Below are 26,045 nucleotides of genomic sequence, written 5' to 3'. Positions count from 1 at the left end.
AACCAAACTATCCGTCAACAATGTGTAGTCTCCAGGGAAATAACCCTGATGACATCATCAGAGGTCGTTTTCTCACTTGTCTTGCAGATCCACAGAAAACATTATCCATCAGTTTTTGCACACTGCCTCATGATGAGTACATTAATCTTTATGTTTGGAATTTATGGACGTTCTCTTTAAGTGTTTTATTATAAAGCCATCATTTCTGGAAGAGGAGCATGTTCTTTAAATGAGTCTTAAAAATAATCCTGTTCATTTTCATTCAGCTGATCTTTCCCTGAGAATTCCCATTTCATGATGTCTCATACTTCTATTCTGCTACATTTAACAGAAATATTGTACTTTTCACTCCACTACATCTAACAGCTATAGATCCCATGTACTTCTATTATATAAAAGGGATGAACTGTTTAAGTTTCTTTTTTTCCTGCAAAAAAGGCACAAGCATTTCATGGTTTCAGTTTCTCAAACGTAACGATTTGCAGCTTTTCCTCTTATTAAACTACAGTAACCTGAAGATTTTGAGGTTTAGACTGTTTGAAGGAGTCACTTTGAGTTCAGGATAATTGTGACAGCATTTCTCACTTTTAACGTATTACAAAACAAACAATAAAGAAAATAAACAGCAGAATAATCCATAATGTAGCCCAATATAAAATTCCACCTCAACCAACTACAATATTAAAATGTGGCTTAAATATTACAGCACGAGTGATTATGTATGAAGATGTATATCATTAAATACACCATATAAACTCACAGGGGATATTTTTCCACTGACACTTTAAGCAGGCTATATTTTTCTGATGATTCTTATGTACTTTTACTAAAGTAACATTTTCACTGCAGTATTTTTACAGTGAGGTATGAGTACTTTCACTGAAGAATCCACTGCACTGGTGATGCTGGTTTATGAATAATTGACAATGTCTCTGTATTCCCAACTCAACTTTTTAACACTTTTAGTATGTTGTACAGTTTCATGTACTTTATGTTTTAGTACCAAAGACGCTTTTATTTTCTGTATTTCAGAAATTCTCTTGAGTTTCATCTTAGGTCATAATTGTGAGCCATGTGCACACTCAATGCAAACAATCCCAATGTCAATATCCAACTAGTTTACACAGCAGGAACCAATGCACTTCAGTGGATTTGGAACATCCTTCACTGTTAACACACAGAGGAGGACCCACACCAGGGACCATAATGTTTGGGTGGACAGCACCTCCTGCTGGCTGAACATTGCAGGACATGCTCATCCAGCTGTGATGGAATGAAAACAACTGGATGTAGCCGTCCTGTACTGCTCATTACATACAGCCTGCCACCAATATACAACATGGATAGATATGTGTTGCCATGGAAATCACTTTGAAATACTGGCAAACCCACCAACATGACGGTTTTACCTTTGATCTTGAAGGCTCTGGTAGAGAAGCTGTTGTGTTGGAGGATGAAGGATTTACATGTCCTTTGACACCGTTCAGACTTCGTAAGATCACATTACAGACATAACTTTCCACAGTCATGGCAGTCAAAACACTGTTCTGTTTGGCGTTAAGTGGATTATTCAGTCAGATTTCTAAAAAGAATGGCAAGGGGAAAGTGGTAAAGGCAATTAAGGTATAAGTTTAATATTTTTGAAAAGAATGCATATACAAAGAACAAAGACTTTAGACAAAGCATTTGGTTTTGCACCAAAACAACAACAGGTTATAATAATTATACTGACTTGATCTGGATATCAACCCAACTCTAAGCCACCAGTTAAGTAAAACAACCAACCAACCACAAATAATCTTACCAAACAGTCTCTCTGCCATTGGAGGTTTTTATTCAACTAAACCAATTAGCGGTTTTCTTGCTATAAACTGGCAGGTAAGAGTTCAGATGAGTTCCGTCCCCTAAATGTAAAAGGAGTGAAAGTAACCTTTTTTTTTATATATTTATATATATATGTATAAGATTAAAAAACAAAACAAAACAAACAGAAATAATGAAGAAAAAAAAAGATTTTGGTAAAAACACCTGGAGCCTACATCAACATTGTGAGCCAGCTTACATTATAATTACATCTGTTAAACCTATCATTTAGAACAGAGACCAGGGCTCAGCTACATGCAGCACCATACCGTCTGAATGGGTACAGCAGAGCGGACAGCCCTTCACACCTCACACATATAGCCTGGATAAAACATACTATGGCAAGGCACCAAATTCTGACCTGGCACAGAATTCTGGTGGAAATTCATGTTCACTGATCAGTTGACTAAATATGGATCTCCAGATGTGGCTGCCAGTGCAAGCCAAGGAGCCTTTGTTTTACTCAGAGGTCTCTGCTGTACCCGCTCTAAGTGTAAGGTGATGACAATGTTAAAACAGTATCCCGCTTTACCCTCCCTTGGTCCCTGGCAACGCATGAAGAACACACCACTTGTTCTGCTAACACTGTTTAAGTTCCCTGCATCTAAAAGGCAAATTCCTGTGGTCCACTAGCAGACCCCTTACTGTTGACTGCCTTTAGCTCTTCAAGTGATTACCACACCCCAAATGGACAGCCACTCTGCACTGTGACAGTCCACTGTAAGAGGACTGGATACTAGATGGCAATATCATCCGTTCAATTTCCTCGATGGGGGACCTTTTAGCCGTATTGCCCCGAATTACAGAGTCCTGTCAGACGTACACAGTTTCCTTAGTGGTTAAGAGTGCGTCTACCTGGAACATGGAATAAATATCTCAGACTTAATCGCCACGTGTTTGAGGACAAAAAGGGGTGTTGGCAAACGAAAACAAAACAACACTACTCTGTTAACATTTCTTCTGGTAGTGCTGTGAAAGAAGACAGGGATCGGGTGATGAGTGTGCTCGTCAACAGAGGGATGGGACCAGCAGCATGAGCAGCCACACATCAGGCCGCTGGCGGGGGCTGGGGCAGGGCTTATATCCAGGAATCCTTTACGCTTGCTGAGGACAACTAAATGGCTGGGCATCTAAACGCTTATTAGGCCACAACACTGACTGAATCAAAATCAATCTATCAAATGCTCCACAGAATGAATTCTACTTGTATGTAAGCTTGGCATCCTGATGCCCGTCTGAGGCCATGCCACCCTGCCCGGAGCACACAGCAGCCTGTTGGCCAGGCTAGGTTGACCTTCTGTCCCAAACTCAGCTTTAGGGGCGAAGCTTTTTATTATTGCAGACAATTATCTGAAACTTGGTAGGCTGTTTTCTTTCTAGTCTTCCCTGTGGAGGACAACGCTGTCAACCAGCCTTAGCAGAGCAAGGGAAGGGATGGGGGTGGGGGGCGTGTGTGTGTGTGCGTGTGTGTGTCTGTGTATTTAAGATGTAAGTATGTATGTGTTATGTGTGTGTGCTTTTAAAAGGTAGGAGCCTCTCATAGCAGCACACATTTGCGTTTCCTCTTGGGCTCTGGGGGCTCCAATGCAGCCAATATCGCCTCATCAAACACATTCTTGAGGCCTTTCTGTAAACACAAACAAACAAACACACAGGCTCAATGAGGGGGCAACGCAAATAGACACAGGTCAAATAAACAAAGGGAAAACAGGGAAAACACAATAACAGCTTAAACAAGAGGGAAAATAATTGTGTGGGAACAAAAGCAGCATTGTATATCATTTTAGTGGAGTGTCATAAGAAATGTGAACGTGCTGTAGGGACAAAAAAAAAATCAACAAATATTGTGCATAAAAAGAGATCAATTAGATCTGCAACAAACAACTTGTGAGAATTTCAGAGAGGAAGTGTCAGCGACACAAATGGCATGCGTGTTTGAGTGTGAAGTGCTGAAATCAAAGGCAAGTCAAACAAGAAAGTGGAGGAAAAAGACAGCATAAACCCTGACGCCACGACGAGGAACCTGAGCATTTTCATTCCAAACCACTTGTTTTTATTTTTACTTCATCGGCTCTGCGCTTCAGATTAAAACTGCTGACTACCTCACTTAAAGAGGACATCCAGATTCAACATAGAAAAGTCAGATTTACAATCATAAGAATGATCACCACAAACTAAGTCTCTGCTCAGCCTCAGAGGTGAATGTTTCCTTTCTCTTTGTTTTGCCATGAGCAGAGCTGCTTACACCACGAGCTCGGTCATGTGAAGAAACCAGAGCTGCTCTGACACAGTGCTGTCCTATGCAGTAAACCAGTAAGCCTCAGCATTGCTTAACCCAGTCCACTAACCCTACTAAATTCTTCTCTGACAAAGCACTGGAAAAAGAAGGGAGCCAGAGAGGGGAGAGCAAGTTCATGTGTCCTTTATTAATTCATTTCACAGGTCATTTCACACAATTATAGCATTTTTATTATCTGGACTTCCAAGACAGCATGATATGCACCACAGTTAATGGCACATCAGCGTCATATACAGGGAAAGGTGGCCCAAACAAGTTAGAGAGCACTTTACAGAAGACTACAACTTTACGAAACATCAAGTGTAGCTTAGCTGTAAACCAGATCAATCGTAGTACCAAACAAGAAGCACTTTATCTGGTGGTTATATTGTCAAAACGGCCAAACACTCCCTATGTATGACTTTAGTACTTAAACCCCCAAGATGAAACCAGTCAGACAAGTTCTGTTTAATTAGACATCAATAGGAATACAAAAAACACATTAGCTTCAGAAATGGAAGATCTGTTTAGTGTTGAGATCAATCTCAGTGGGGAGCCATGTGAAGCCACCACCCTTGCTTTAGTCCAAACCCTGCCTACATTGATGATTACTACATGACAGAGGGGAAAGACTAACTGAGACAATGGCTACATTCCAACTTACATCCTACATCCTCTGTAAGATGCCGCTCCACTGTTGGCCAGAGGCAAAATTAATTATCACTGGGCAAAAGTGGATGTGTGTAAGATTTATGATGTAAAACTAAGCTCATATAAACCATTCCAGAAGTAAGATATGAAGTACATTATCATAACAACCAAACCAAATGCCAGCAGTTACAGGTTAGACAAGGCAACTAGTCAAGTCACTGAAGTGCAGAAAGGCCTCGAGTCAGTGAATCAGTCCATGAAACAAAGTTAGCTGCAATGCACTCTCAATACAGAGGAGGAGTTCGGGTCAGGAGTTAGACTGGTAGCCGACAGATGGATTGGTTAGTTAGATGGCTTAGATTGAGAGTGGTCTTGATTTCAAAGCAGCACATGTAAAGAGCTAGAGAGGACAGGAGAGAGGTGGAGTAAAGGAATGACAAATGCAGAGAATAATGGTAATGAGAGGAGGCGAGGAGCGCAGCGGCAGAGAGTTTAGAATATACAGCATTTCCTCTTTCTCTGTGTCTCAGGTGGCTCTAGGGCAGCTAGGATAGCTTCGTCAAATACATTCTTCAGCCCTCGCTACAACAGCAAGAGAGGGAAGAGAACAACAACACAATTAGCACAGCAAACACAGAAAGGATAGAAGGGAGAGGGGATAAGAGGAACATGGCAGAACAAAGAGGAATGTATTTGTGTGAAATACAGAGAATGCATGAGCATTACAGGACAACTGTGCGAAGGAGATGCACAGTACGAAGATGAAGAGTGAAGATAGAGTTGAGACGGGCTCTCCTGAAAAGAGAAAGGGCTGCTGCTGAACAGTGGCCTGAAATAAGGTGTTCACTGATCCTTGGCAGGAAACAGGAAATGACATCAGCAGCTATGCAACAGTTGTGCCAGGGAAGGAGGGGAAGGAGGAAGGAAGGAGCGGAGCAGCAAGGTGGGGGCTACCCCTCAGCTCCATCAACACTATTGTTCTGTGCCTGAATGAGGCCAAACTCATCTGCTCTCCTCTGAGTCGCGTTTCCTCCTTGACTTCCTAACAGTGATGCACCAATGGCAACAAAAGTACTCAGGACTTGATTGAACAGCTAAACTCATGAAAACATTGACTGATTTATTAAGACAAGCCAAGAGATGTACTGAGTACTACAAGATTAAATCCAATCAAAATAAATAAATAAAACAAATGCTAGTTTGTGCTATCTGCTGTCTGATAGAATAGAATTTGGTGGATCATATCACACACTGGTCATTACAATTTTCATTACAAATGTTAACTTTAAATAGTACAATAAAGAAATGAGCCACTGAAGACAACCACGGCTCTTCTTCCAAAACGTCTAAGCTATCTCTTTATCTTCACAAACAGCAGCAGTGGCCCATGACATTTTTACCTATCAAAGGACAACTGAAGCCATCAAGTTACTGATATCTTAATAGGATTATCTGCTAAATCAATTCTGATAAAAGCCAACATCAGCACATCTCTCACTCAGGTTGCAGGAAGAAGACAAGGCCCAGGGTCCAGTTGATCTGTGAGACTGTCAGGAAAACGGTGCTACGGGCCAGATTAGAGTCACTCTCAGTGGCCTTGGTGTTGGAGAGGCTTGTAGATGAAACATGAACTGACCCTCCTTACAACAAACTCTGTGAGACTCCACAGTCTAAACTGCTCTCTTCACCAGCACCAATACAACTAGAGGCAGACTGCTTACTGTAACAAGGATATACTACAGGGTGAAGCAAGGTTTTTAAGCCATATGAAAAACGTCTGCTAATATACAATTAGCAACACCACTGAGCTCATGAGTTAGACCAGTCACTGAAACCAAACCATGCAGAATAAAAGCCTTCAACCATGACATGCATGTTCTTCATTCCTCCTTTTTCTTAGTTCTTGCCATGAGGTGTGAATCATGTGTGTCCACGAAGTGTATATGTGTGACTGTTTGTGTTCATATATACTGTATATATTACCTGTGTGAGGGCTGAACACTCCACGTATTTCACAGCCTTGAGGTCTCTTGCCAACTTCTCAGCTGTCTCCGGAGTGATGGGCTTTTGCTTGTTCTTGGCCAGCTTCTCTATAGTGGATGGATCATCCCGCAAGTCAATCTGAGTCCCAACTAGCAGGAAGGGGGTCTTTGGACAGTGGTGGGTGATCTCTGGAACCCACTGGATACACACACAGGGTAATATAATGGTCAACACACTGTGTCACAGGTACTACCCCTGTTCCAAAACGGTTGGGTGCTGTGTAAATGTAAATAAAGACAGACAGAATGCAATCATTTGCAAACAAACTATACCAACAATGGTTTTACAGTGTTCCTGAGCCCATGTAGTAATATCCCTCATACAGTCATGTGTTCACAAAGTAGTGAACCTCACCTCATCCTTGCTCATGAACCATTGAGCCTTTAAAGGATGCCGCTTTCATCGCCAATCATAATACTATCACATGATACCAATGAACCTGTTTACATGTGGAATGATCCAAACAGGTGTTTTTGGAACTTTTCCCAGTCATTTGTTGCTCCTGTCCCAACTTATTTTGAAACATGTGATGCTTTCAATTGTAAAAATAAAGTAAGAGGAATCTTCCTAATAAAAGTACATGATGACAAATCAAATGCACACTGCAATGTCAAAATATCTATTTTACTGCAAGATATTGCAATGATATTGATATTGATATAAGACATTGCAAAAGGTCACCGGCAAGAAAAAAAAAGACGGGCTTGACTTGCCTTTTCTTTGACATTTTCGAAGGAGGAGGGGGACACAACGGAAAAACAGACGAGAAAGACATCTGTCTGGGGATAACTCAGAGGTCGTAACCTGTCGTAGTCTTCCTGACCTGGAGAAAACACACGCAAACATGTTTAACGTGCACAGTCTGGCCATCGTGTTACCAGGACCGATACATTAGACAAAGTGGGACATCTCTGTGAGCAGAATGAGGCACAGCAGCAAAACCACAGGAATACCAAAGTTTTACCACCCTGCGTTCACAACAAGCTATCCTGCGGATGGAAAGTGAAGGAGGACAACTTTTTTCCATGATTTACATTTAGTGTCATAGAAATTCTTCACAGTACAAAATGTTTGTAATGACATCTACTTAAAGGGGAATACATAATGCATTTAATGGGTATCCTGAAAAGACAGATCTATATAAGTGCTGGTTGGAATAAGAAGGACATACCTGCTGTATCAAACAAGCCCAGAGTGTAGGGCTCGCCTCCAATCATTACAGTTACAGCATAGTTATCAAACACCTACAACACACAGACCAAAATGAATTATTAGCAACTCATTTGCTCAACGGTGAATTATGTGTACATTTCTTGAGTTTGACAAATATGGTGTACATATTAAAATATGCATACTGTATATCTTGCATTTAAGGCACTGATAGTTATTGTGGGTTCTTATTAGTCAATGTATTTTAAACAGACCATCTTCATGTATTAGGTTCTGAAACAGCTCCAAGCTGTTTTAGGTAGCTGCATTCAGAGAGAAACTTCGATCATGCAGCACAATATCAACACTGACTGGTCAACCATGAATTGGTTGTATTTAAGTAGAATGGAGAAAATGGGGTGGATTTCTTGCTCTCCATTCTGAAGAGCCACCACTCCAGAAAAGCAGATGATCTAGGAGATTCTTCAAACACTGACTTCTTGATTATGCTCACAATTATTAGTGACAACAGCTAAAAGGGCTAGGCCACCCTGACTTGGCGACTGGCACACTGCCAAAGCTTTGTGAATGGTACTAAGACTTCTCTGTGTACAATGACATGGCCTGTAGTTCAGCTAATAACCCTTTAATTTTTTGGGTCATAGGGCATATCACACCTAAACCAGGCACATTCCAAACATAACATACTGCTCTGAACTGTTCAGAATGAAACTAAATAATGATTCAGTAAAATACTGATAGAGTATTTATCATTTACTTTATTACTATTACAAACATAGTTACAAAGGGGGGATATATTAGGTCGCATGGGAATTAATCTGTCAACGGTGAGCATGAGCATGTGGTGACAAACAGACCATATTTACATTTGCACAAATTGAAGTCCTTTCTATCATCCCGACAGATGTCCACACTTACCGTAGGTACATACTCAGAGGGAAACTTGTTTGTGGTGTAAGAGATGAGCAGGCAGGTTTTACCCACAGCACCGTCCCCAACTACAACACACTTGATGGTCTGCATAGCTGTGTTTTACAGTCTTCACTACTCATTCAAGATCTGGAACAGAAAAAAAAAGTTGATGGCATTGTTTATTGGATGAACAAACTGTAAAGTCACCACAAGTAAAGGTAAAAACTTCTGTCTGTACATTATTCACTCCCTTTGGTATTTTGATTTTTTAATGTAAATGTGAAAACAGTTCTCTACATTTGCACCTAAATTAACAAGTACAGAACACAAAACAGTAAATTGCATAAATAAGTGACTTCTGCTAAAGTCCAAAAAACTCAACCAATTACAGCCTTGAATCGATGTGGATTACTTTGGTTGAAATTAGTATTGCATTGTATAGTGAGGACATTTTGTGTCAGCGGCACACAGAGGGGAGAGCGTGGGGTGGAGACAAACTAATTCTCTGGGGAGGCCCTCGAAACACCCTATGGCATTTTCATTACGTGTCATTGACAAATCCCTGTGAAAGCATGTTTCGAAAAAACTGTAAATGAGCCTGAAAAGTGAGGTGACTCAATCCCTAATTATCATTATCTACTTGACATGGGATGTGTATGGGGAGATGAGCCTGTCCAGACACTGAATAATGACTGGACCTCCCAGTCTTCAATGAACCTCGGGGGTCAATTTAAGTGTCCAGATGTCTAAATGAGGTTTTCTAATTTGAGGGATTGAGGAATCTGGAGTGTCTCACTGAGGAAGATGTGGAAGGAAAAGAGAACAAGGGTTTAATCCTTAGTATGACACTACAGAGGTGTCAAGGAACAACAGATCACGAGTGCTCACTGAACATGCTCGTGTTTTTGGTGAACAATGAACTTAACGTAACAGTTTCCAACCAATGAACGTAAGCGTTGCTAACTCCTGCAAGTGTTAATGATGCTTGATGTCTTTTTTCTTTTAATGGTGTGTTTTATGGCACCTGACAAGGGGGCATGGTTTGTGCAACTGGCAATTCAGTTATATAAATAGTTGCAGGAGTTTATGAACAAATCACTCTAGATTCCAACAGAAAAAAAATTTGATTTCTATGCAAATTGTGCCCGCCTGGTCTGAAAAAGTTGAAGCATCCCACCCGTCTTGGGAAATATCACAAGAAATCATTAACAAAAGGTAAGACTACGAGCCAACAGCCACAAAGCCCACATAAATCTAGGATTCAAATTTCACCTCCCAAGCAGCAGACCGTTTGTAACAGTGACAATGCTATTCAAGACGCATGATGTTTGAAACTGGAATCTGTGCAACACTGCCTGTGCAGGTCATATGGTTTCACCACTAGCACACAGAGAAACTTTGCCCGAAGAAATTGTGAACCTCAGCGATCATTACACAACAACTTTCAGAATCAGAGCAGCAACACTCACTTAAGGTCTGAGGTATCTCAACTAGAGGTTCAGTTACATGCCAGCAACCAAACAGTTCCCACAGTCACTAGAATATGGATAACAATGCCAATGCCACCTGAACAGGCCTTTTTCATAGCAGACATCCTGACTTATCATAATAGGAAAAGCAAAGGTGTTTGAATTAACATTAAAGATGGCTTTTGTCTATTTAAGTGTCCTAGTAAACCATGTGAGTGAACCAGCATGCACAATACACCAGGACCATGAAACTGAAGTAGCGACATAGAATTCAACTAGAGCAGGAACAAGTAACTGACTGATTAAAGAGATAAATCAATTACTCAATGCACAAAAAACACAGCTTAGTTGTGGTTCTAAATTCTGCCATCAGTAATTATAATAGTCACAGGTGTATTTTTCCTACTGTGAAAATGTCATATAAGACAGGTGAAATGAAACATTGACCTTGAACCGTGTCTGTAATGAGATGCATCTTAATGTACTGTGCATTTAGAGACAACACCCTGTAAGTAGTCTGTGGACCACATTATTGCCCTGTTTCTCCTCCACAAGTTACAGTATGTCAGTGCAGAGCCACTGCAGAGCTCTGCAACACTGTGTGGGGGTGGGGGTGTCATTGAGAGGAGCAGGAGGGACCAAACTGCAGGCACCAAATGTTACAGCATGTACATGGTTTAACAAAGGAATAGAACACAAGTGAATGCCCTGCAGAAACACATGGACTACAACAGAACCATTTTCTTCAACATACTAATCCCTTTGCATAATAGGCAAGAATTGTGTTAAATAGGCCTTTTTACTGTATTCAATTGAATTTTTAGAAGAAATGACAGACCTGAAATTTGACATTGATTAGATAACTGTCAATGAGTGAAATTTCAGTTTAGAGCTTGTCCCAAAATGCTACTGCAGAGAGTTGGGAGAGAAATCTCTTACCCTCTACTTCTCTGTATGTTATGATGCTATTTCATTGTAATCAAACTAGAGCTGGGAATAGAAACATTTTTCCAATATCGCTACTATGAATTTGGATACCAAAATGACTTTGTCCATCCCTTATGTTTCAGACTATTGACTCAAGTTTCCCTACTAACGTTTTTCATATTAACCACAAGACATAAAGGAAACGATCCCAAGAAACATCTGGTCATCAAGTACAAACTTTTCCTGTCCAAGATGTTATTGTGGTAGAATACAAAACAAAAATGTGATTTAAGAGTAGGACTGCTTCTCTTGATGGCCAACTAAGGGACTACATTTTTTTAAGACTCAAGAGAGGTTATCCTGACTGCAGACCAAACTGGGCAGCTAAGGAGGAAAAACACAGACGTGAATAGGTTAGATCGTGCCCGTAGATACAATCAATGAAAAGAGCCAAAGCACAGCAGACTAGAATATAATAAAGTAGGGATGTCAGTTTGGGTTTATTGTGCTTTCGATAGCCTGACAGCCATTAACTGGTAACTAACCAGTTAATATTGTGCTGAGGAGCACGCTGGACTGCATCTCCCATGTAGAGGGGAAACACCTTGAGCTGAAAAACTGTCACCTCTAATTCAGGAATTATTTTCAACAGACATTATGACAACATTAAATATGTTGGACTTCAACAGATTTTCCCAGTAAAAAACAGTAATTGCTAGATAACGGAATCCCTGTGCCCAGTCAGCAGTGATTAAGTGACAAATAGTTGTGATGTAGCTTATGTTTGTGGTCTAGAAATTGGTGGTCAGAGCTAGCTTCTCTGTCCCGGCTACGTGGCTTTTTTTAATTCAAATTGAATTCTGGCCTGTGGACGACACCACTGCGTTACAAATAGGCTACAATATATTATGAAGTGTAACATTTTACATTTTTAAATAAATATCTGTTGATAAATAAATTGCAAGTGACTTTGAACATGTAGCTCGAGATCATTCGGAGCGATCCTGATGAATGTGGTTTTGATGACAACGTTGTCATGGCAACTGCTGGACAAAGTGTTGTGTGTTGTTGCTGCCGAGTTCACACATTAACATTAAACCGCAGAATTTGCTATCAGCTCCTAAAATGCACATGTACAATGTGTCTCAATTTCTCTAGTGCATAATTTCCAACTGGACTGTAAATGTAGTTGTAAGAATATGTCTGGGTCAGAAATAAATATAGGTTGTTTTAGCCTTGTCTGCATCGGTTTTGTACTGGCCCAATCACAAGAGATGGGATGATAGTTAATTAATAAAATGTTATTTTGTTATTGGAAATCGTTCTGGACCTCTTACCTTGAATAAAAATCAAATGTGGACCTCTGAGTCCAGTTTGAGAAGTTTGAGAACCCCTGGTATAGACTGAGCAACTGCTCAAAAACATTCTTGGTGGTTAACTGAAAAACTTTTTACCTTTGCAAGCTCATATAAAGACATATTAATAACAATAATAATAACAATACATTTTCATGAACAGTACAAGATGACATTTTTGTCCCAATCCACACACAGGGATGGATTCTCCATTTTGGCACCTTTAGCTTGGTTGTGTTCCAATAAAGACAACTGCAAATGTTTGTGGGTGGTAAGGGAGAGAGGGTTTACTCACTGTCTGTAACGCGCCTGAATGGAGAGGGGGTGGAATAATGTGGATGTCCCAATAAATTTCACACTAGCTGGTGAAGATAAAAATTAAAAAAACTGCATCCTGTCAGCAGCTAACATGACCGTATGTTGAAAATTTAGGGTGACCTGGTTGGCAATGGAATAAATGGGGTTATGCAAGGAGTGGAATATCACGTTTAAGTTAGTTGCAATCTGCAACCTCACTACTAGATGCCACTAACTTCTACCCAATACTTAACATATAATACAATAACACTGATCCAACAGAAAACTTGGTCAATGATTTTAACTTTAAGAGTCAAGATTTTTTCTGCTGCATATTGTTCCAAAATACCAACTGGTTTAGTTCTGCCTGTTAACTGGACTTCATAAGCAAATATGATGTGCTCTGATGACTTTTGTTGTGCATTATTTCAAGGATGAGTGATTAAAAATTCAAAGTATTTAATCAAAACCATCAATATACTCATTTGTGAAAGGCCTCAGTTGTATTTACTCTGTGCAGTACTGGGTTTCTGTTTGCAGGTTACCTCACAGTGTCATTTAAACTGCAATCACTCTGCTCTTTGGACAGTTAAGTAGTCTAAGTCTGGTCTGGGATTTTAAGCGGGGAGCATACTTCACAGCGTGTGTGCTATAAACATGCTTTTAAATTGTTCTCACAAATCAGCATTTTCCCAAAAAGGCTGCCATATTCAGAGCTGTTTTGATCAGTGAAGTTTAGACGGTCCATTTCTGAATGTTTTTTCAACACAAAAATTATGTTTTTTTGTTGAGTAAGGAAAACCCTGCCATCATTAACGCTTACAGAGGAATACTTTTGGTACTTTGGCCTGTCTAAGGACAATTAGTTTCATTAAATGTTGATCACTGTTTCATCCATAATACAGTGTATGCACTGCAAAATCATACTGTATCACAAGGCCAATGTGTTTTTTCACAGAACAATACTGTAGAAAATCTAAAATCTTCTTCCAATGGGAGATATTCTGAAATATCTGACAAAACTAAGCTAAACACTACAGTAAGCCGACGGCCCTGGGCAACAGAGGGTGGCTGCAGCTGCAATGATGCTGCCAGACTTAATCCACACATTTGTGTTTGTAGGCCAGAAAGCATTATGAGGGCAGGCCAGCTTTAAGACTAGGAGTGAAAGCAGCTACAATTCAGTTTGGTGTACCAGTTTCCCCAGAACATAAATTTCCCAATAGCTAGCTATGTAGTAATAACAGTTAGCTATAATAATAGTAAGCTATACTAGACACTATATCTCACAAGAAATATTGCAAGATTCTGAAAAGCTCATCAGATCTGAGTAGTGTGTTTCTATTGCAATCGGAATACTTCTACCAACCACAGAATCAAACACTGCATACGCAAAGCTGCAGCCTGTGAGGCTGCGACTGGCACTAAACTGGATTTTACAACAGATCCTAAAACAATGGTCACAACTTCCTCCCAAAATCATCACAAAGGCTCAGTGATGTGCTAACGCACCGGCTTTGCGAGGCGAGGTTGCTTGAAACTTAACACTAAAAGACTGTGTGTCAAAAACATCAATCACAAGCATTTTCTATTGCCAATGACACAAAACCAATGCCGAGCGTTCCAAACATTCATTTTCTATTATACTAGTGCCCTCACCAGTTAAGACATGTCTGAATATGCGACAACGAGAGGTGTAACAATTTCCATCAGCTTGTACGTGTACAAATCGTCAACTAACAACACATAACAAAAGCATTTCAAAATCATACATACGAGAGAGGCAACGATACTACCAACAGCTACTGTTAGCTTGGATGCATTAGCCTTAGCTGGTGTATTTCGGCTACATCCCCGGCCTCTACATGGCCCAATTTCCTGTCGGCTGTTTAAACTAACGATAAATTTACTAATTTAGCGGTCCCTCTTTTAACTCAACCTAGTACTGTGGACCGTACACCTAATTACAATCAGAGACTCTGCTTAGGTGATAAACACAGTACTAACTTGGCGTTTCGTTACGCCTTTTAAGTTCGTCAACCGGCTAAACGCTAGCTAGTAAATAGTTGTATATTTTGCCATTTAATTGCTTTATTTAAAGGCCAAGAGATTTCAAATTCTCTTAACACGAAAACCACCATCCTATCTACTTCAAAATATGGTTGCTATAGAGCTCGAAGAGGATTATTTACTATCCGGTCTAACGTTACAGACTGCCTGTCGGCTTGCCTTGCTAACTACTACGGTACCAGATTGGCTCGCTAGCGAGCTAGCTGAGCTATCCTTAGCGGATGCTGTTGCTGAATGAGATACTTAATTTGACAATTACAACCCATGCCCCACAGACTTATAGCATATATAATACTGGTAACATTGGAACTAAAGCCAGCCACAGTTATATTTCTGTACAACAAGAAATACATTTTTTCCGTACCGTATCCTCTGTGTCTTTACGCCGGGCGTTGGCAGCTCCGCGCTTGGGGCTTCCCAGTCAACAGAACAGGGACACGTTCCGTGCGTGGTGAAGTACTACGTAATTACGTTAATCAATTCAACTACAACTATGCTTACTTTTCTCAGACTAACACCAAACATATTGAATAGTTTCCGTGTCTCATCAGGTAATCTGAGATTTCAACACAGGTGATATTTGGATGTCTAAGTTTAAAACAGGATTTCACCTTCTGACAAAGAACCTTAACTCCAGCTCAATAGTGCAATTTGTAAACAGTATGTGATGCCGACATTTTCATCGGTGTTCCACCCACTGTGTACTAGAAAAGACACTAAAAGAGCTTCTTCCTTTATCTATAATCATCCAGTAAAAATATATAGGTTATATCAGGCTTGGAAAACGTAACGTATCTTATATGGTAGCATGAATAGGGAAAGCACAATGTGCTTGAATTGTGCTCCACACGTTTTGTTCCATTCCACTAAACTGCTTTCACGCTTCATTAAGTGATTATGTTTTATTTAGTACATTGCCACTTCTATGCTTAAACAGTGAATATAACCCTATACAAAACAGTCCTACATATACAACACAAACATGTTCATCTTTCAAGCAAATACTTTGTCCTGTCATACTGTACTGGCAGCGGCGAGTTTGACCTACATAACTACATGACAATGTTGTTGTCTGCCACTAGATGGCAGTGCAACCCAATGACCCAGATACTCATTCAGCCAAATGAGGGTTAGAAACATTTAGTGGAATAAGTTCAAACACCAAAAGCTCTAAGAAAAAAAAAATCTTTATTTTCAAAATGGAAACATGTGGTTGAAATAAACTACAATATTCATGTTATATAAACATAAACACACTCAAGACCATTTGCAAAAACCAAAAGAAAAGAAATTTGTAGGTGTCTCCATTGTCCTAGTTAGACACACTCTGCAGCAAGGTAATGTTGTCTCCTTTCAACATGACCCTCCCTGGGAGACAAAGAAGGAAAGAAGGAAGAAAGAGGGAGAAACCCAAGTGGAGGTGGATCAGAAGAGCAAGATGATGGATGGAAAGAGATACAAAGTGTCAGTTCACTTTCGGACAAAGCACTGAGAGCCCATCAAATTTGCTATAGATAATAGGGAATCTAGTGCCACAGTCCAAGTAGGATCAATGGCATGTTTGTTTTTCTCCACTAACAGTGTTTCAAATCCAGGATCATTTCCAGCTGTGGTGTGTTTTATTTTGCACCACCAGAAGATATTTATCAAGTCTGCAGACATAAGAAGGGCTTTAGACAGATATTTGTATATGTAGTTGCAGATGTAATTTAATAAAATGCTTCAACACCCACCCAGATAGCCTATGTCCTATGGTTGATCTTGTTTCTCCTTGTCCTAATCTGCCTCTTTCTTCTCTCTCCTGCCCTCCTCTCACTTCTCTTTCCATATTTTACTGTCTCACCTGTGCTACGAGTCATCCTGTTTAATAACAGAATACATGAAGTAAAGTACTTCTTTAATGGTCCTGTGTGTAGGATTTAGGGTGCGCTTACAGTAACAAGAGAAGTTGGAGGAGCTCAACCTCGACAGAGCAGAGGAGATGCTGCAGCGTGATAATAAATCACACCAAAACATTGAAGAGTGCCTGCAATGTCTAAGCTTTTCACAGCTTGTAAACGCTTTTCGTGGACAACTAAGATTTTTTCATTTCTTGCTCAGGGGATTTTTGCCCATTCTACCTCGCAAAAGGCTTCTACTTCTGTGAGGGGCACTGCAAAACCTTCAACATGTGCCTCTTGAGGCAGTTGAGTGTTGTTTTTTACAGACTGTGATGTTTGATTCCAGAGTTTGCTGGTATTAAATTGAATCCGTTCTTCCCTCTATCAGTGAATTGTTCACTGCGCCACTATTTTTTACTAAATTTACCCACTGTGGGATCAATTAAGTCCCATCTTATCTTATCTTACCTTATCTTATCTATCTGCAACACAAGCCCAAAGTCTGATTGCCTGATCTGTGCTTAACAGTTGGAGAGGTGTTCTTTTGTTGCACCCTTTTTTCTCCAAACAAAACTTTGCTTGTTGTGGCCAAAAAGTTCTATTTTTACTTCATAAGGTCATAGGACTTGTTTCCAAAATGCATGAGGCTTGTTTAGATGTTCCTTGAATCGCTTGGGGTGCCCAGACTTGGTGCTCCTTTGCTTTTTTTCACTCTAAAACAAAAATAATGCAGGACTACAGTGCTTAAAACATTGAAGAGGATGTTTCATCTTTAACTTTATCACTTTTGGAGATCAGTGCATCTTCTACCTACTAAACTATTCACAGTAACAAATTTTGACAAGGGGTGCTCAAACTTTCACATGCCACCCACAGCCACACATTTCTGTGAATTGGTAGGTAGCAGAGCCTTCACTGCTGCCAGCTGCACTTTTGAACATGTTATGTTAAACAGTGGCAATGTCTGGGGATGTTTCATTTAATTTCCTTGTTTGTCACCAACTCTGGCTGCTTGTAGTATAAATAGTGAGTTTACTGAGTTTGGGGATATTTTCATATCACGGTGTCAAGTGTGCTGATATGCATGCCCTTACCCAGTGGCTTTCTGCTCTTAGTCTTCATGTGGACTTCCTCAGCATCATCTAGGACCAGGTTCATGTATTCATCAAAGCCCTAAGAATGGGAGGGTTACATATTCATTTTCATACTGTCACAAATTCCTTGCATCCTTCTGGGTGGCTTGCCTTTATTGGATGCATCAACTTGTCATAAATTGCTTCTCAACTGGATGAATGCCACCTGTTCATAAGGAAGTTGTGTGTTTGTGAGGACTGATCATTAGCATCATCAATGAAATTAGCAAACGATCAAATAACAAATGCTACTGTGTCATTAGCAATATCAAGGTACCCTAAACAACATGCTGTCAGAGCCATTAGATGTTAAAATACTCCATGAGGACGGCAAACTATTGTTGGCCATCACTTAAACTGAGCTGCGTGGTTTTGATTTCATCTGCACAAAATAAAATGGCCAAAAGAGACTTCCAACAGAAAATTCTGAGGTGAGAACATAAAAATTGAAACCCTTTCCCTTATTACACAATAATATAAAAATGGCTGTTGAGATTCTATGAAACCTTTCTTAGCCTGCATTTTTCACATCCTACAGCTTCTACAGCATGAAAATTTCACTGGCATATGTCAGTGAAAACTGGTGTGCAAAACTGGCAAAATACAAATTGACTGACCTCACAGGCCAGTGTTATCGAATCTTTTGACACTTCAGTGTCCACATTAATGCAATGTTGTCACAACATTTGCAGTCTAGACAGGGGGTTAGGGGGCACAAGTGTCCCAAAAAAAAGAATGGAACCCAATCCCAGTATGGAGCTATTCAAAAGAGCTCTCCAGTGTGGATCAATCTGAAAATACCACGCTCTATTTTTCCCTAGCATGGACAGGGAAAATAGATCTCTTGCAAAATGACTCCATATTCCCATCCAGACATGGCCAGAGGATATGACTCTGTTTTCAGAATCTCCTTCAGACCAGACCAAGGTCCACATCTTTGAATCCAACCACTCCACCGAGTTGACTGATTTGGGTCTGGCATCCTGACATGAAACAGCAGTTTCTCACTTAGAAGGTAATTGATCTAATGAGCTCATCAACAATTACTGACAATTACAATGACTAACAATTAGCCAATCAGCACCACAGACGGGCCTAGTGCGGTTGTCAAGCTCTGCACAGGAACCGAGAAGGAATAATAACAACAATAGTCACCACTAAAGAAAACATAGATGCTGCTAATCGAGCCGGTTCTAAATTTATCTAAACAGCACTCTGCTTTGAAGGCATTTATTCAAAGTATGTTGACACGGCTGTGCATCAGCATCGACTTTAAATTGTATTGTATTGAGGCAGGTGATCGCTAATGATTTTTTAGGAAAAATCAAATCCAACTCCCCAATGGGAATCAGTTGGGGGGGGGGGGGGGCGGCGGATATCAGATTGACGATTTAACTGATTGTAACAAGCTGAAAATCCTGTCTGATATAAGGAAGCCTCCAGACCATTTAGTCTATTTGCTGTACTTACTCAATGACTTCCCTACACTGTCCGTTAGTCATATGTTAATGAAATGACTGTCTGAAATCAAACATTATCATTTTATTTTCCAGGTTACAGAAAAAAGCAAAAAAAAGACAACTTACAATGATGCAGCCCTCTATCCGCATGTTCACCTGTTCATACAGCCAGACCTGGATCCGTGAGCGCTGGGAAAGAGAGGAGAGAAGAGAGCACAAATCAATTTTATTCATCCACCACGTAAAACAAATCAGAAGAAAAGAGGTTCAAAGATTTAACTAAATACTTACATTTTGTAGATACCTGAAAATTAGGTTCTGATACACGGAGTCAAGGAAATTTAATTCTTAGAAAAAAAACACACAAACATGATACAAGATGAATATGTTCACGCATGGGGTCACAGCACAACTCCCTGATTATGTCGCTTTTCAGACTTATTCACAGCAGAAACAGGCGTTTGGAAAACTAACGATACGTTTAATAAGTCAATGTAAAATTCTACTTACGTAATGCAGACATCGTCTCTATTTTAACTCAACATCATTTACTTTAGGATATTGAACTGGTAACGGTGGCAATGTACGTAAATCTTTTGCATGTAACTCGAAGCGGCGTCGAAATAAACACAATACCAGAGGTGCTGTATGCACTGTTGCGGGCTTTAGGTAGGTAACGTTAAAGCGGCTATTTCCTTTGAAGGCATTTCAAATAAGCGGAAGTATTTACACAAGTATTTCTAATCAACACACAATTTCCTGCTTGTATTAAACCTTGATAACTCCCGATAAGTCTGCTAAAAGTATCCTCGTTCCCACTCATGGGAAATTAATGACTGCAAAAAGGGATTCCCTGATTGTCTACCCCAACGCGGGACTATCCCCGGTCGGCACTCTCCCGCTAGCCAGACTATCGAGCCCACCGACATATAACGGAGCTAGTTATCTTTTTTTATGTTAGTTTTTTGTTACGTACAAGTGTATTTGACATATAATTAGTGACATATTGTTTCAAATACACCTACAGTATGACCATTAGCCTATGAATTGACTTTGTCGTTACGTTTTAACAAGTGGTGGATAAATCCTCTTTCCGTTTCCGTTAACAACATTGCTAACTTGTACCGCAGAGCTAACGAAAACTCCGGACCATTCTATAACTCCCGACCATTTATGCGTGTAGATTCTATAACTCCCGACAATTTATGCGTGTAGAAAAGAGCGAACAACAACTCCGGACTAGCAAACCAGTCCTATTACTGGCCAAGAACGTCCTGTTACTGGCATTACTGCCGCTTCGACTGGCATACTCCGCCGTCGTTTTATCCAGTAGTGTTATTCTTACTGGAGTGGTGTTAAGAAATAATACGTGTGCCAATACATAATATATGCTATAAATGACACGAATACGTGAAATATAATCAGGGGGCAGTGTATATATATGATAATACGTGAAATATAATCCGGCGGGATAGATCGTCTAAACCACCTGGGGCTACGCGTCCGTGAGCGAACTCAGTTGGGAGTCTCCGTCTATCTACCCAAAAAGGTTAGCTTAGCTGCTAAGTTATTGTATCATGCAATTCAACCGCGGCTGTCGTTCATTGCAATGAAAAGGATACAATGGGCTGCACCATAACCTTCTGGACCTTCTGTCCTTGTCCTCTGTACGCCATGACTCCAACAAAATACCAGCGGTGGGTATAAGATGAAAAATTGGCACCTTTTTAACAGAGTGCACATAAACGAGAGGCTCACGTTGTGAGGTTGCTTCAATGGCGGGTTTCCTTCCGCGTGCGGTGCCAGTTGGGAAAAAAAAGTCACATAATGTGGCTCAGCGCCCCTGTCGGTAGGAGGCCAGTACTGCGCCTACTTGTTGCTCCACAAACAGTGCACAGTTGATTGTGCATGTGCATATATACATTTTTTTAAGATGACAGTAAAAAGTAAATAAAACAAATGTTGCATTCATAAGCAAGCATTGATGATAACAAAATTAATCTTTAATTTAGTTTTATCTTTTACTGCAACAGTCAACCACAGCCACTGTTCACCGTCATGGCAATGCCATTTTGAGCCATGTTGACAGCTCCAAATCCACCATCAAAGCAAAATGAACTGTTTTACACAAACCATTGTCAGTGTTTCCTTGTTGCCATTTATGATGACCACTGATCCTGATCCTGTCTATATCCACACTCACCTTTAAATTCAATAGCGAGTTTTCATTTTGAGTCATATACTTTGTCAGTAGAAGGTCAATAAGCACTCTCAAAATCATTCATAAGCATATAACATACAAGAAACACAAGAAACTTATTTAGTGTATCGTTGTGCTTTTTGTAATTCCCTGAAATCATTTGTTTTTTGTTTTGGTAGCTATGGCCAGATCAACCCACCAGGTGGCCTCATGGAGAAAGAAAACTATTATGGCTCCCTCTCACCCGCTGACGCTGCCAGCGATGACTGACATTGTTCATGCAGTACATTGTGCACAACTGTTCCTGGACCGGGAGTTCTTTTGAAAGTCTTATATAATCTGCAGCTACATATATTATGAGTAAAATTAAAAAGACATTGACACACGTGTAGTTTTAAGAGCCCTTGAGAGCCCACCACACATGTGCCTGACCTGCCTTTGGCATGATTCAACCATATGGATAACAGTGGTTTCTCTATTCCAATATACCACATTTGAACTTGAACATCTATTAATAAATGCACCTGTATGGGAATGGGAGCAAATTCCTGCAGTCAAGGTCCAAAGTCTGGTGAAACCACAAGAAAATAATGCAGCAGAATAATGGCCATGGCTTTAGAATGACATGTTCAGTAATCTTACATATTAGTGTAATGTTCAGGTATTTACATACTTTGGTATTTTTATGTTTTTGATTAACTTGTAATGAGCAGGGACTCTGTCCTTCAAGTGGACTACCTATTTTGAAGTCCAGCTGTGGAAGAAAAGATATGTTGCTCAGAACGTATGTGGTTTTAATTCCCCTTTGGCATTTCCAGAAGTTAATTTCAAGATATGCAACTTAAAAAACACAATATTTTTTTCAGGATCCGGCATGTTTGAATCCCTTATCTTGTCTGAATTTCACCAATCCAATTTGAGAAAGTTGATTATGGACTTGAGTAGAACTTTTATGTTCAAAATGTATAAATACAGTATTTAAAATATTGAAAACTCCTAAAAAATATTACAAATTCCAAAGAGGGGAATTCAAACATTAGACGTTCAGATAAATAGTTTTCAGTTCAGGGTGTACTGAAATTTCAACAGTAAGTCCTCTGTATTGTTGAAATTTTACAACTGGGTATTCAGTTGCTTTTAAGATTCTAATCCATATGGCCTTTCTTTGCTTTCATACTGCTGAAATGCCCTTGAGCAAGCCACTGAGAATTTGTAACAGCTTGGGGAATGTTCTTAGCTGACCTTGCTTAAACAAGCAGAAATATATTTTATGAAGAATCCCATCAGACTGGCAGCGTTTTATTATAAGAAGTATAACAGAAATAGGGATTAATAGATTGGGATGAAATAGCACAAAATTGGCTCAAATGGAAACAAAAAGAAAAGCAAACTGGACAAGTGTAAATAAAAAAGATGCATATAAAGTGATTGCAAACCAAATCAATGCTTTCTTCATTCTTGTTGTTTGCAACCCTGATAGATACAATGAAAACAGCAAAAAGTCCTATCATATGTTTACATAAAATAATTTTTAAATCGCTGGATATGTGAGAAATAACTTCCATTCTTAAATTTGCAAGTAGGAGTAAAAATGAAAGATTTTTACATTTAACTTTCACTCATATCCAACATTTCAGTGTCAGCGGCTGGTAAATACAGGTCTAAAACGACTCCATGATATTCACCTGTAGAGGGTGCTGTGTCATATCAGACGTTACAGCAGATACTCCACCAGCGTTCTGACAGAATTCCTGACCTGTTTGGTAAAGTGAACAGCAGTTTCTCTGGACCATGGGACGATAAATGGAAATCAGCATTCACTGGCATTTACCTCTTACATATTGGCTACTAATTCTCAGATTAAGAGTGAAGAAAAAAACAAAACAAATCTCTCTCTTAATCTTTAATCTCTTAAAAACACCCCCTGCTTTCAGGCCTGGAAGAAAGACTGTTGTCATCATAGCAGTCTGCATCTAACCATAACTGGCCAAGGTATTCCCTCCGATATTTATAGATGGTATTATATAAAGCAGGATTGCCAATTTCTCTGTTGTGTACAATATACCTGTAACATGATGAGTTGGGTCAGAGAGGCCAGCCTTGAGTGTGCAGTTAACAATAGTATTAATAACATACAACACAGGCCTGTCTCCCTGCTCAGAAGAGAAAGTGTGATGGAAATTAGCAGCCGAGGACAGACGAGAGTCCGCAAGTGGGGGGAAAGAAAAGACGCAAGGAGCCTCGGTGGCGCAGGCTGAGGTGTCACCTTTCAGGGCAGGGACCCCTCAGCCGCATCTTAAAAGGCAGGACTGCTGCAGCTTGTGGTAGCGTGCGTCGCTCATCGGGCATCGCTGTCAAGTGCTACATGCTTGTCTTTGTGCTATGAGAGCAGGAATGGGCTGCTGACTCTCAATGCCACACGGCTGCTCACATTCTCAAGGAAGACCGAGAGAAGGGAGACACTGCAGACACTGGCACTCCAGCTGGCCGCCATAGAGGCCCTGGAGTCAAAATAACAATGAGGAGGCTAGTGTTAACATGCACACACACAAGTGTGTGGTGCCTCAAACTGCTGTCATGGCCTCATTCACAGTCAAGGTCATATGGGCATCTTGTGATATCTGTCAGGGCAGGGAACTGTGTTCGTAATGATCAAATCTAGTAGGATAAAATATGAACAGTGTGAATAGTAAAGAATAAACATCATGAGAGTTATATCACATGAGTTAAAATACATTCTTTCTCCTAATACATGATACTGTAAGTCTCTGCTGAACACCACAGACAACACTGTGACACATTGCTGGAATAATCTATAAATAGGAAAGTTATACACATGCACTCACACACCCAAACAGGATACCCTGCCACTACTTGCTGCGTGTGTTCTCTATCTTTTCTCACTTCCACGCCTGTCTTTCCTACCTTCTCTTTCCTCGTCTGACCCGGCCAAAGGAATTGCCCTGGTTAGATCAACCTCCTCTCTACATCACTTCCTGTTCCTGTTGGTGGTGATTGTTCTGAGGGGAAGGGAAGGCAGACGGGATGGGGAAAGAGGAGGAGGGGGGCTGGTGGTGGTTCTTTGTTTCACTATCTGCCTCACCTGCCTAACCCCCACCTGACAGGCTTGACCACTGCAGGCCTGGTAGAGCCTGCCAGACAACCCGCTGGCTGTCTGTTTCCTGCCTCGCTGACTGACAGGATATTCATAGCGTGCTTGGAACACAGTTTGTGCTAGACTGCCAGTCTGAGCAGATATTGATAAAAAAAAAAAAAAAATGCCTGTCAGTTTAATTACATATTTATTATGTAACTTATGCTTAGATACAAGAATACAATTCTTGCAGGGAAACATTGCATACTCAAATATTTATATTTACTGAGAATGAACAGTTACATTTAATTCTGCAGTGTGTAACCTTTCGCCTTAGGGCTGGATGAGTGCTGTTAGTGGAGTTTAATCTGAGGCTAAGTGATATACCCACACATTAAAGGGACAGACAGTTAATGTATGCCATGTTAGGTTCAGTTTGTCTTTGTTTTTCAGCTCAGCTCTGGCCATGTCCATTTGACACACTTGCAGCAAACAATACCAACTCAAAAACAGGCCACGTATTCCTGAAACGTGGCAAAAATAAATCTGAATTCATGTATTTATTTATCAGATGGGTGAAACAGCTAATGCATTCCTTGAGTCCTCACAAAATAAGTGATGCTGGAAACTTAGTAATGTAGTGACTGCTTGCTACCTCCACTGGTCAGTCCATTAATTGAGTTTTTCCATTGAAATGAACCGATTCCTCTTCTAAAGTTCACGGTTTTTATGCTCATGTGGTCAGACATTGTAGTCTGGTACAGTTTGACTAGCAGTTGATGGCTAATGTTTGCTAGGAAACTTGAAAAACGACTTAAATTTTGTTACATGCGTAATTTAGGATAATGCAAGTCAGTACCTGCCAGTCATGACGTGAAATGATTATGATTCATGAAGGGTAAAACACTGGTGTCAGATGTGTCAAAATTCCTGAAACCCTTATTTTTACATAAGCCCACATGCACACCGGCAGCATGACGCACGTCAACTCATCACGATACACCACTGTCCTTTTTCACAGTGTCAACATACATCTCTTCAACAGTTTTATTACCTTCGCTCACCCACATCCCTACAACGGGATTACTTCTTCTGCCTGTACAACATATGGTGTGTGCTATGGGTGTCAAATGATGCAACACCGAGCAATGTGTCAAAAATCTCTATGTACTGCTCCCTATAGAGTAAACTCTTCAGCCTTTATTACGAAGGGAACAGTAAATGAGTGAACAGGAGGGTGATT

At 40.2% G+C, this 26,045-nt stretch overlaps 2 protein-coding genes across 3 annotated transcripts; both read right to left on the bottom strand.

Annotated features, from left to right (window-relative positions):
- Window positions 1–1,609: 1,609 nt before the first annotated feature.
- Window positions 1,610–15,474, bottom strand: LOC143333208 (cell division control protein 42 homolog). 2 transcript variants are annotated; one of them, XM_076751194.1, is made up of 6 exons: window positions 15,400–15,474; window positions 8,924–9,064; window positions 8,007–8,079; window positions 7,549–7,658; window positions 6,776–6,973; window positions 1,610–3,490 (listed from the first exon to the last, which is right to left on the bottom strand). In XM_076751194.1, the coding sequence occupies exons 2-6, from the start codon at window positions 9,026–9,028 to the stop codon at window positions 3,401–3,403; spliced, it is 576 nt and encodes a 191-aa protein (XP_076607309.1). In that variant the 5' UTR covers window positions 9,029–9,064; window positions 15,400–15,474; the 3' UTR covers window positions 1,610–3,400. The 2 variants fall into 2 exon arrangements, with proteins under 2 accessions (XP_076607309.1, XP_076607319.1); XM_076751204.1 differs by lacking the exon at window positions 1,610–3,490 and adding an exon at window positions 4,270–5,374.
- A 732-nt stretch (window positions 15,475–16,206) lies between these two features.
- Window positions 16,207–21,309, bottom strand: snrpe (small nuclear ribonucleoprotein polypeptide E). Its single transcript, XM_076757218.1, has 5 exons — window positions 21,131–21,309; window positions 19,800–19,826; window positions 19,635–19,697; window positions 18,010–18,088; window positions 16,207–16,403 (listed from the first exon to the last, which is right to left on the bottom strand). Exons 1-5 carry the CDS (start codon window positions 21,182–21,184, stop codon window positions 16,348–16,350), a joined length of 279 nt encoding a protein of 92 aa, XP_076613333.1. The 5' UTR covers window positions 21,185–21,309; the 3' UTR covers window positions 16,207–16,347.
- Between the last annotated feature and the right edge of the window lie 4,736 nt (window positions 21,310–26,045).

Source organism: Chaetodon auriga, chromosome 2 (assembly GCF_051107435.1).
Source record: "Chaetodon auriga isolate fChaAug3 chromosome 2, fChaAug3.hap1, whole genome shotgun sequence".
Lineage (NCBI taxonomy): Eukaryota > Metazoa > Chordata > Actinopteri > Chaetodontiformes > Chaetodontidae > Chaetodon > Chaetodon auriga.
The sequence above is the reverse complement of the archived record's forward strand: the minus strand, read 5'-3'. Positions and strand labels throughout refer to the sequence as shown.